General features: G+C 40.4%; 3 protein-coding genes across 3 annotated transcripts; all 3 read left to right on the plus strand.

Moving 5' to 3' along the window:
• The first annotated feature begins 700 nt into the window (after positions 1 to 700).
• LOC132959484 (tripartite motif-containing protein 16-like) lies at positions 701 to 3,142 on the plus strand. The gene has a single exon (XM_061032517.1). It carries the CDS (start codon positions 748 to 750, stop codon positions 2,416 to 2,418), a length of 1,671 nt encoding a protein of 556 aa, XP_060888500.1. The 5' UTR covers positions 701 to 747; the 3' UTR covers positions 2,419 to 3,142.
• A 491-nt stretch (positions 3,143 to 3,633) lies between these two features.
• Positions 3,634 to 6,105, plus strand: LOC132959483 (tripartite motif-containing protein 16-like). Its single transcript, XM_061032515.1, has one exon. It carries the CDS (start codon positions 3,708 to 3,710, stop codon positions 5,379 to 5,381), a length of 1,674 nt encoding a protein of 557 aa, XP_060888498.1. The 5' UTR covers positions 3,634 to 3,707; the 3' UTR covers positions 5,382 to 6,105.
• A 1,760-nt stretch (positions 6,106 to 7,865) lies between these two features.
• Positions 7,866 to 11,531, plus strand: wbp4 (WW domain binding protein 4). The gene is made up of 10 exons (XM_061032493.1): positions 7,866 to 7,994; positions 8,153 to 8,225; positions 8,307 to 8,369; positions 9,367 to 9,493; positions 9,571 to 9,753; positions 9,844 to 9,914; positions 10,002 to 10,077; positions 10,181 to 10,404; positions 10,487 to 10,740; positions 10,822 to 11,531. Coding segments are annotated over exons 1-10 (1,275 nt in total). The 5' UTR covers positions 7,866 to 7,992; the 3' UTR covers positions 11,024 to 11,531.
• The last annotated feature ends 231 nt before the right edge of the window (positions 11,532 to 11,762 follow it).

An 11,762-nucleotide genomic window follows, 5' to 3' on the forward strand; every position in this document is an offset into this window, starting at 1 on the left:
CTTTGTAAACTATAAACCGTATATTGTCCCCCGTGACCCCGAACTGGAAAAGTGGAACTATTGGATGTTAAATGAAAAAGCATTGTTAGGTTGCCATCTAGTGGACATAATTAGTAACTACAGTCAAACTGTAATCAAGTTAGAGGAAATTACATTTACCTGCTACTTCCGTTTTTACTTTTCAAAGTAAAACTTTGTGAATACATTTTTTAAACTATTAATCTTGGGTTCGACGCTTTACCAACATTATAAATATATGACCGTGTCTGACTCGATTGTTGGAATTTAATTTGGTTTTGGGAGACTCTAAAACCGTGGCGTTAGAAAATAAAATTAGAAGATTAAATTGACATGATAGCGATTTTGAACATATATTTGGGTAACCTGAGTGTCTACTGACCCACAACATGTGAAATAAACCATCCAGTCCTTTGTTTGTGGTCTGCATAAGTCTTACAACACAGAGAAAAATGCTCTGTAGTATCTCTCTCAAACCGCTCCTCTTCCTGGAATGAATCGTAGTTCCATCAGCCCTCCCTCTTCTTCCTGCTCTCAAACACAGCCTGCTGCACTCTGTCCTCATACTTCATGGTTCCCTCCCCTTTAGATCTACAGTTTGAGAATGGGTGTAACCAACAACACCTGTACAGTCACATGCACAGTCACATGCTTTGTGAATCAGAGGTGAAACTTATTTTCAGTTATGAGGAAGTGAATCTCAGACAGTCGTTGTTACCGAGAGGAGAAATGGCACAGAAAGGAGTTCAGCTGGACCGGGAAACCTTCTCTTGTTCGATCTGTCTGGATCTCCTGAAGGATCCGGTGGCTGTTCCCTGTGGACACAGTTACTGCATGAAGTGTATTAAAAGCCATTGGGATGAAGAGGATGAGAAGACAGTCTACAGCTGCCCTCAGTGTAGACAGACCTTCACAGCGAGGCCTGACCTGAGGAAAAACACCATGTTGGCAGATTTAGTGGAGGAGCTGAAGAAGACTGGACTCCAAGCTGCTCCTGCTGATCACTGCTATGCTGGTTCTGAAGATGTGGCCTGTGATGTCTGCACCGGGAGGAAACTAAAAGCCTGTAAGTCCTGTCTGCAGTGTCTGGCTTCTTACTGTGAGAAACACCTCCAGCCTCATTATGAAGCAGCTCCATTAAAGAAACACAAGCTGGTGGAGCCCTCCAAGAAGCTCCAGGAGAACGTCTGCTCTCGTCATGATGAAGTGATGAAGATGTTCTGTCGTACTGATCAGCAGTCTATCTGTTATCTCTGCTCTGTGGACGAACACAAAGGTCATGACACAGTCTCAGCTGCAGCAGAAAGGAGCGAGAAGCAGAGAGAGCTGGAGGTGAGTCGACAAAACATCCAGCAGAGAATCCAGGACAGAGAGAAAGATGTGAAGCTGCTCCAACAGGAGGTGAAGGCTATCAATGGCTCCGCTGATAAAACAGTGGGGAACAGTGAGAAGGTGTTCACTGAGCTGATCCGTCTCATGGAGAAAAGACGCTCTGATGTGAAGCAGCAGGTCAGATCCCAGCAGCAAACTGAAGTGAGTCGAGTCAGAGAGCTTCAGGAGAAGCTGGAGCAGGAGATCACTGAGCTGAAGAGGAGAGACGCTGAGATGAAGAAGCTGTCACACACACAGGACCACAACCAGTTTCTACACGACTACCCCTCACTGTCACCACTCAGTGAATCTACACACTCATCCAGCATCAAGATCCGTCCTCTGAGGTACTTTGAGGACGTGACAGCGGCTGTGTCAGAAGTCAGAGATAAACTACAGGACGTCCTGAGAGAGAAATGGACAAACATCTCACAGACAGTGACTGAAGTGGATGTTTTACTGCCAGAACCAGAACCAGAGCCCAAGACCAGAGCTGAGTTCTTAAAATATTCATGTGACATCACACTGGATCCAAACACAGTAAACACACAGCTGTTATTATCTGATGGGAACAGAAAAGTAACACGCACGAAAGAGACCAATCCTTATTCTAGTCACCCAGACAGATTCACTGATTGTCTTCAGGTCCTGAGTAAAGAGAGTCTGAGTGGACGTTGTTACTGGGAGATAGAGAAGAGAGGAGGAGTTTCTGTAGCAGTCACATACAAGAATATCAGCAGAGCAGAGAGATTGAATGAGTGTATATTTGGATGTAATGACAAATCTTGGGCGTTAGATTGTAACATCAACAGATATAACTTTTATTACAACAATGTCAAGACTCCTGTCTCAGGTCCTCAGTCCTCCAGAGTAGGAGTGTACCTGGATCACAGAGCAGGTATTCTGTCCTTCTACAGCATCTCTAAAACCATGACTCTCCTCCACAGAGTCCAGACCACATTCACTCAGCCTCTACATGCTGGACTCAGGTGTTTTGGAGACTCTGCTGAGTTGTGTAAACTGAAATAGACAGAAGTCATTAACGAGACAGATGTTTAACTTGTTGTGTTTTAAATCTTCAACTTGATTTTTATCCACGCTCGTGGCTGAGATCTGATCGTGGTCACCTGTCAATCAAACTTTATGGGCGGTACTTTGACCTCTTCTCGTCTGTTCTGTAAATGTTTGAGTGTCTTTAAGTGACACTCCTTCCTGTGTCTGTTTAGCCGTGGACTCTTTCACTGCTCAGGATGACTTTTGTTCACCTGAACTGACATTTCTCTGCGTGATAAATATCAACTTCTCTCCGCTCTGGATGTTTGATTATTTGTTTTCATTCATTTATATTTTCTGTTGTTTCTGTTCTGATTCAGGAGTCTGAAGAGAGAGAGAGAGAGAGAGAGAGAGAGAGCAGCAAACTTTTCTTTCATGCTGATTTTCTCTTCTCACCACTTTGTACATTTGTAGAAAATCTATAAAATCAGACTTAAAGAAATGAGTTAGTCAGAATAAATGTTGTTGTTCACATTCAAAGTGATGTAAAAATGTCCTCTGAGGTGTTTTAAAAATGTAATCCTCCTGATTAAATCAATAAGGAGATAAATCATTGTTTTCTGTGAGTGGAGATTCTGATCAAACAAAGTGATTGTGTGGATGAAGTGAATGTGTTCATGAAATGACTGAACACACTTTACTGATTTGATGTGTGAACAAACTGAAGTTTAACATCCTGAATAAACTCACATGAACTAAATGTTTTCTTCTGGTCTTCATTGTAAACTATGGAAGCCCATTTCTGCCAGTTGAAAAAATAAAAATGAAAACTTGGCTTCGTTGAGATTTTTTTTGTTGCTCATAATAAGTCGAAATTATGAGGTTAAAAGTCAAAACATTTAAAGGGGACATATTATGAAAAATCCTCTTCTGCAGTGTTTCTGAACATATATTTGGGTAACCTGAGTGTCTACTGACCCACAACATGTGAAATAAACCATCCAGTCCTTTGTTTGTGGTCTGCATAAGTCTTACAACACAGAGAAAAATGCTCTGTAGTATCTCTCTCAAACCGCTCCTCTTCCTGGAATGAATCGTAGTTCGATCAGCCCTCCCTCTTCTTCCTGCTCTCAAACACAGCCTGCTGCACTCTGTCCTCATACTTCATGGTTCCCTCCCCTTTAGATCTACAGTTTGAGAATGGGTATAACCAACAACACCTGTACAGTCACATGCACAGTCACATGCTTTGTAGATCAGAGGTGAAACTTATTTTCAGTTATGAGGAAGTGAATCTCAGACAGTCGTTGTTACCGAGAGGAGAAATGGCGCAGAAAGGAGTTCAGCTGGACCGGGAAACCTTCTCTTGTTCGATCTGTCTGGATCTCCTGAAGGATCCGGGGACTCTTACCTGTGGACACAGCTACTGCATGAAGTGTATTAAAAGCCACTGGGATGAAGAGGATGAGAAGACAGTCTACAGCTGCCCTCAGTGTAGAGAGACCTTCAGAGCGAGGCCTGACCTGAGGAAAAACACCATGTTGGCAGATTTAGTGGAGGAGCTGAAGAAGACTGGACTCCAAGCTGCTCCTGCTGATCACTGCTATGCTGGATCTGAAGATGTGGCCTGTGATGTCTGCACCGGGAGAAAACTGAAAGCCTGTAAGTCCTGTCTGCAGTGTCTGGCTTCTTACTGTGAGAAACACCTCCAGCCTCATTATGAACTACCTGTCTTTAAGAAACACAAGCTGGTGGAGCCCTCCAAGAAGCTCCAGGAGAACGTCTGCTCTCGTCATGATGAGGTGATGAAGATGTTCTGTCGCACTGATCAGCAGTCTATCTGTTATCTCTGCTCTGTGGACGAACACAAAGGTCATGACACAGTCTCAGCTGCAGCAGAAAGGAGCGAGAAGCAGAGAGAGCTGGAGGTGAGTCGACAAAACATCCAGCAGAGAATCCAGGACAGAGAGAAAGATGTGAAGCTGCTCCAACAGGAGGTGGAGGCTATCAATGGCTCCGCTGATAAAACAGTGGGGAACAGTGAGAAGATGTTCACTGAGCTGATCCGTCTCATGGAGAAAAGACGCTCTGATGTGAAGCAGCAGGTCAGATCCCAGCAGCAAACTGAAGTGAGTCGAGTCAGAGAGCTTCAGGAGAAGCTGGAGCAGGAGATCACTGAGCTGAAGAGGAGAGACGCTGAGATGAAGAAGCTGTCACACACACAGGACCACAACCAGTTTCTACACGACTACCCCTCACTGTCACCACTCAGTGAATCTACACACTCATCCAGCATCAAGATCCGTCCTCTGAGGTACTTTGAGGACGTGACAGCGGCTGTGTCAGAAGTCAGAGATAAACTACAGGACGTCCTGAGAGAGAAATGGACAAACATCTCACAGACAGTGACTGAAGTGGATGTTTTACTGCCAGGACCAGAGCCCAAGACCAGAGCTGAGTTCTTAAAATATTCATGTGACATCACACTGGATCCAAACACAGCACACACACAGCTGTTATTATCTGATGGGAACAGAAAAGTAACATTAACGAGTCAGACCAATCCTTATTCTAGTCACCCAGACAGATTCACTGAATATCTTCAGGTCCTGAGTAAAGAGAGTCTGAGTGGACGTTGTTACTGGGAGATAGAGAAGAGAGGAGGAGTTTCTGTAGCAGTCACATACAAGAATATCAGCAGAGCAGGGGGTGAGTGTATGTTTGGATGTAATGACAAGTCTTGGAGGTTAGATTGTTACAACAACAGTTATAACTTTTATTACAACGATGTCCACACTCCTGTCTCAGGTCCTCAGTCCTCCAGAGTAGGAGTGTACCTGGATCACAGAGCAGGTATTCTGTCCTTCTACAGCATCTCTGAAACCATGACTCTCCTCCACAGAGTCCAGACCACATTCACTCAGCCTCTACATGCTGGACTCAGGTTTTATTGTGTTGTTTATGTTGGAGCCTCTGCTGAGTTGTGTAAACTGAAATAGACAGAAGTCATTAACGAGACAGATGTTTAACTTGCTGTGTTTTAAATCTTCAACTTGATTTTTATCCACGCTCGTGGCTGAGATCTGATCGTGGTCACCTGTCAATCAAACTTCATGGGCGGTACTTTGACCTCTTCTCGTCTGTTCTGTAAATGTTTGAGTGTCTTTAAGTGACACTCCTTCCTGTGTCTGTTTAGCCGTGGACTCTTTCACTGCTCAGGATGACTTTTGTTCACCTGAACTGACATTTCTCTTAGTGATAAATATCAACTTCTCTCCTCTCTCCATGTTTGATTATTTGTTTTCATACATTTATATTTTCTGTTGTTTCTGTTCTGATTCAGGAGTCTGAAGAGAGAGAGAGAGAGAGAGAGAGAGAGAGCAGCAAACTTTTCTTTCATGTTGATTTTCTCTTCTCAGCACTTTGTACATTTGTAGAAAATCTATAAAATCAGACTTAAAGAAATGAGTTAGTCAGAATAAATGTTGTTGTTCATATTCAAAGTGATGTAAAAATGTCCTCTGAGGTGTTTTAAAAATGTAATCCTCCTGATTAAATCAATAAGGAGATAAATCATTGTTTTCTGTGAGTGGAGATTCTGATCAAACAAAGTGATTGTGTGGATGAAGTGAATGTGTTCATGAAATGATTGAACACACTTTACTGATTTGATGTGTGAACAAACTGAATTTTGACATCCTGAATAAACTCACATGAACTAAATGTTTTCTTCTGGTCTTCATTGTAAACTATGGAAGCCCATTTCTGCCAGTTGAAAAAATAAAAATGAAAACTTGGCTTTGTTGAGATTTTTTTTTTTGCTCATAATAAGTCGAAAGTATGAGGTTAAAAGTCAAAACATTTAAAGGCGACATATTATGAAAAATCCTCTTCTGCAGTGTTTCTGAACATATATAGAGTCATAGAGCTCAACAGTGAGGTGAGTAAAAATCTCCTTCATTCTCTCCTACAGTGGATTTGATTTTTGGCTGTAATATAATAACCATCCAAGGTATACTGACCTCGAGTTACCCCAGTATGAAAAAATCTCTTTATGATATCTTTAATATCTCTTTGAAAAAAACTTCACAACCCATGACCCATGAGTGTCACAGCGACGTCTGTGATTGGCTGAGCTTGCTGTTACCATGGCAATGTCTCCCGCCCCCTCACTCTGAAAAGTAAGAAAAAATGTTTTTTAAAACACAAGTGTAGTTCCACATTTTTTCCATTGGAGGGCAGTATAGACACATGACTGAAGCTAGAGCGGCTCTTACGGCAACAAGCAGAGTAAAGCTGGACAGAATCTGGCAGACTTACACTTCCGGTAAAAGACACTTTCAAAATAAATGCTTCAAATATTTTTTTTTATAAAACTGTCAAATTCTTTCTATTCTTTTAAAGACACAAAATTAAAGTTGAACTCTATTTCAAATCATTACATGCAAGTTTTCTTGTTTTTTAAATAAATATATTTTATTTGCCATAATTGTTGTAATTATGAACACAGAGCTGTTGCAATACTCCAGACTTTTGGCAAAAAAAACAGCCCAACCATGCATAAAATCTCCCATTTATAAAAAGTAAAATAAAAAATATAAATAAAAAAATTATGCGTACCACTGAATTAAGTGTTCTGTTTTGTTTTAATTAATGTTTTGTGAAAGAGGGGCAGATATTATAAGATTAGCCTTCTTTCTGTTCCTGTTCATTCAAAATTTGAGATTTTATCTTTGTTTGTTTTTCTTAACTTTATTGTTTCTTTGAATTAAATAAAATTTACAAATAATATATATATATATATATATATATATACATATATATATATATATATATACATATCTGACAAAAACAGGCGTATTGGTCACAAACCAATTTAGATAAGATAAGATAATCCTTTATTTATCCCACAATGGGGAAATTTACATTGTTACACAGCAAAGAGCAAAGATTGCAGACAAAAAGTGAACACAGTACAATTTAAATAAAAAAAGAAAAATTAAGAATGTACAAAAAAATAGATACTAAAAAAAATAGATTTAAAAAAAATAGATACTAAAAAATAGATTTAAAAAAAAATAGATACTAAAAAATAAAAAATAGATACTAAAAAATAAAAAAATAGATACTAAAAAATAAAAAATAGATACTAAAAAATAGATTTAAAAAATAAAAAAAAGATACTAAAAAAAGATACTAAAAAATAGATTTAAAAAATAAAAAAATGGATACTAAAAATAGATTTAAAAAATAAAAAAATAGATACTAAAAAATAAAAAATAGATCAGCTATTGACAAAAGTGTAGTCTGTAGAATTATAGACATGGATTCTTTTACAATACACAGAGAGAAAACATGTGGGATATAAGTGGATTTTCTTTTAGAAAAAGGTTACATTTTATTTTATACATGATCTTTTTTTATTTTATTTTTAATCTTATTTTAATCTTATTTTAATGTTTTCAACCCCGACAGTCAGAAAACGTCGACTCGCGATGACATCATCACAAGGAGACAGTGTTGTCACTCTTGAAATGTGCAAAGCGGCTCTACTTCATTTTGGTCCGTTTTGAGTTCTTCTTCGCATTTTAACCACCGAAACTAATAAAAATGTAAGTACTGCAAACACTCAGTGGCCTATTGTGTTCGTTCTGATGTACAACACGTTGTTTTTTTGAACAATAAGCAGGATTTCTGCTCTGTTGTTGCGTTAGCTTCGCAGGCTAAACATGCTCTTAAACAGGTCATTTGAGTTTCTTCTTCTTTTCAGGGCTGACTACTGGAAGTCACAACCGAGGAAATTCTGTCAGTACTGCAAGTGCTGGATTGCGGATAATAAGCCTGTAAGTCCTGCACAGAATACAGTTTAGTATTTAACTCACTCAGAAGAAGTTTCTTCATGTTTCTCTCTTCTTGTTTTGCAGAGTGTTGAGTTCCATGAAAGAGGAAAAAATCACAAAGAAAATGTGGCTGCAAAAATCTCTGAGGTATAAGCAGTTATTAATGTTCGTCTTACTCTGTTTTCTGATTCTATTTTGTAATCAGACACATGACTTCCTGTGAGTCACAGTTCCTCCAGCAGATAGAATAGAATGTCTTTATTTATCACCTTAAAGTGCACACACATACAAACATCCACAGCTAAAAACAACAAACATCCACAGCTAAAAACAACAAAAGAAGAAAATAAAAATCATCCACAGCTAAAAACAACAAAAGAAGAAAATAAAAATCATCCACAGCTAAAAACAACAAAAGAAGAAAATAAAAATAAACTCTCATTCAGGTAGGATGGGCAATGTATGGTAGGAGTTATTTACAGGTAGTAGCATGACTGAATATAAACAGATATTGCAGAAATTTAAAATAAATATTGCAGAAATATAAAATAAATATTGCAGAAATATAAAAGAAATATTGCAGAAATATAAAATAAATATTGCACAGTATGTGGTGAGGGTGGGACGGTCAACGCATGTCCAGGTTCAGTGTGGTTATGGCTCTGGGGAAGAAGCTGTCCTTGAGTCTGTTTGTCCGTGCGCTGACAGACCTGTAGCGTCTGCCAGAGGGCAACATGTGGAACAGATGAAAGCCGGGCTGTCCTTTACAATGTTTTTTTGCTCTGTTATAGCAGCGAGAGTTATAAATGTCCTTAAGTGAGGGGAGTGTGCAGATGGAAGAGCACACACACACACACACACACACACACACACACACACACACACACACACACACACACACACACACACACACACACACACACACACACACACACACACACACACACACACACACACACACACACACACACACACACACACACACACACACACACACACACGGGTAAGAGAAGTAATTACTCACAAAAATTCTTGGCGCTCATCTCAGGACTGGCAGGAGAGATAAGGTTCTAACACTCATCCCTAAAGCTGCCCTCTTATTGGCTGCCACATGCTGCCAATCATCCCGTCGTTCTCTCTGCAGATTAAAAAGAAGAGCCTCGACAAGGCCAAGCAGGATGAAAAAAATTCCAAACAGTTTGCAGCAATGGAGGAAGCTGCAATGAAGGCGTATCAGGAAGATCTGAAGAGGATGGAAATGGAGGCGGCAGGTAACTTCTCACATTCATGAACACATTATTTTTCTGCGCGTGACGCTGAGGCTTGACGTGATGCGTTTTTGTGATAGGAGTAAGTCTTCCAGCTCCGACAACAACAATCCCTAGAAAGCCGCCACCTCAAGCGAAACCTAAAAAACAACAGAAAAAAGAGAAAGCGAGCAAGATGTTCAGAGAACGGAACCAAGAGCCAGTCTGGGTGGAAGGGCAGTCAGATGATGGACACACGTACTATTACAACTCAGTAACTGGAGGTGGGACTCACCAACACTTTCCTCTACTTTGTGTTTGTCCAACAGACTCTTCCTCTGAAAGTTGATCTTGTCTATGTGTTTAAATTTCAGAATCTCGGTGGGAAACACCAGAGGGTTTCCAGGGACATTGTTCCACCTCTGCACAGCCTGCACAGATGAAGGTTAATCATTAATTAAATTCAGTGCTTTCTAGTTATTTCAAACAAAGTGTGACGTCCCCTGGTAACAATTGTTTACTCTTTCTTTAGAGCTCTTCAGCTGGTACTTGGATGGAAGCTTTCAGTCCTGAAGGTTACACATATTACTACAACACAGAAACAGGAGGTCAAATATTTGTTTTTCTTATTTTAATAACGACTACATTTTGTTTTCCTCTTTTGAATAAACTGTCTGATGATCATATGCTCTTGTCTTCCTCACCACACAGAGTCCAGCTGGGAGAAACCAGGAGACTTTCCTTCCATTGTGCCGCCTGGAACTGAGTCTAACTGGGAGGGAGAGAGGCAGAAGGAGCCTTCAACTCCTCAGCCAGAGCCTCCGTCAGGGGAAGAGGAGGAGAAGGAGAGCTCCAACGGGACCTCAACAGCACAGGAGCCTGAGGTCCCGGAACAGACCGGCCAGCAGCAGAATGTCCCAAAGATCAGCTTCAGGGTAAGACGAGTTGTTCAAGGAATGAGGGAGTGAAGGATAATTCTTTGAGACATTATTGGTTTCATTTTGCTTTTGTTTCCAGAAAAGGCAAGCAGAAGCCGAGTCCTCAGAAAAGGAGGGCGAGGACGAAAAAGTAGGTGATGACGATGCTGCTAAAAAGGATGATGAGGAGACTAAGAAAGAGGAAGAGGTCCCGAGCACAACTGCTGAACCTGAGGGGAAGAAAGAGGAAGAGGTGACACAAAAGGTGACACTAAGGGTGACACCAGCTAAAAGGCCGAAAGCCGCCACTCCATACGGGGTCTGGGAACAGATCCAGGAAGAGAAGGATCCATAGTAAGTCATTTAAGGTTGATCTGCTGATTCATTTTTGTTAAAAAAAGAAAGCTCTAACTTTTCCTCCTCTTTCCTCTTAAGTGCCAGTGTGGACCTGCAGCTGCCCCAATGGGAGGGAGGAACCGTCAGCGCTCCTTCCGTGCTGCCCCCAGAGCCAAAACCCAAATTCAAGGAACGCATTATCACCTCCCTGGGAGAGGAGGGAGGATCGACTTCCTTCAGGAAAAACAAGACACAAAACGGCAAATCCAGGAGCATCCGACAGAGAGACAATGACGACTGACTGGAACACCTTCAACCAGAACAAGACTCAAACAAATGTAACTGTTTCAGGAACTCTTGGGACATCTTAATGCAACATTTGTATTTTTACTCAAGAAGCACAAATATCATTCAGTCGTGTAAACAGTTTCTGACATATTGGCCCGAGAAACTTATCAAAGGAGAAATTTCTTATCCTAAAAAATGTCCACCACTCCCCACAATCCATTTCTTTTTCTTTGTCATGGGGAAGGTGTGCAAGCCGTTTTACATTCTTATTTCATGTGTACAAAATTGTTTGATCGTTTCATGAATTTCTGCCCCATTATGTCGAGGTTAGATTTCCACAAAAAAATATTTTTTATTTTTCATAACTGTATTTTTTTACCATTGGAAGTTGTGAAAATGCGGTGGGGAATCTTTGTGTGAGCATAATTACAATATCTATCAGTTCTAATGTCTTACTTTCATCAAGCAGTTTGGATAGAAGATAATAAAGATTGGTAACGTGATGTCCAGGTTATAAAATATTTAACGTTGTCAGTGAGGTTATTTCTATTCAACCACAAATAATACACAAATTATCAGGATTGATTTGAGGCGTACTCAAAAGTGAAAGAAGTGAAGGCTGCCGGTCAGCTGGCACAAACACACACATGCAGGGTGTGACATGTTTTTGGTGAGTGTGTGGATGAAGCTGATAGGTGGGTTCACACCCTAATTGGCAGAAAACCAGCATAATGGTAGGTAACCATTAAAAA

This window comes from Labrus mixtus, chromosome 24 (genome assembly GCF_963584025.1).
Source record: "Labrus mixtus chromosome 24, fLabMix1.1, whole genome shotgun sequence".
NCBI lineage: Eukaryota > Metazoa > Chordata > Actinopteri > Labriformes > Labridae > Labrus > Labrus mixtus.

Bases quoted from the DNA above. Each gene is read 5' to 3' on its own strand.
- LOC132959484 (XM_061032517.1), top strand. From the start codon at position 748: ATGGCACAGAAAGGAGTTCAGCTGGACCGGGAAACCTTCTCTTGTTCG.
- LOC132959483 (XM_061032515.1), top strand. From the start codon at position 3,708: ATGGCGCAGAAAGGAGTTCAGCTGGACCGGGAAACCTTCTCTTGTTCG.
- wbp4 (XM_061032493.1), top strand. The intron at 8,370-9,366 runs GTATAAGCAGTT...TTCTCTCTGCAG, and splicing joins TGGCTGCAAAAATCTCTGAG to ATTAAAAAGAAGAGCCTCGA. The intron at 9,754-9,843 runs GTGGGACTCACC...TTTAAATTTCAG, and splicing joins TTACAACTCAGTAACTGGAG to AATCTCGGTGGGAAACACCA.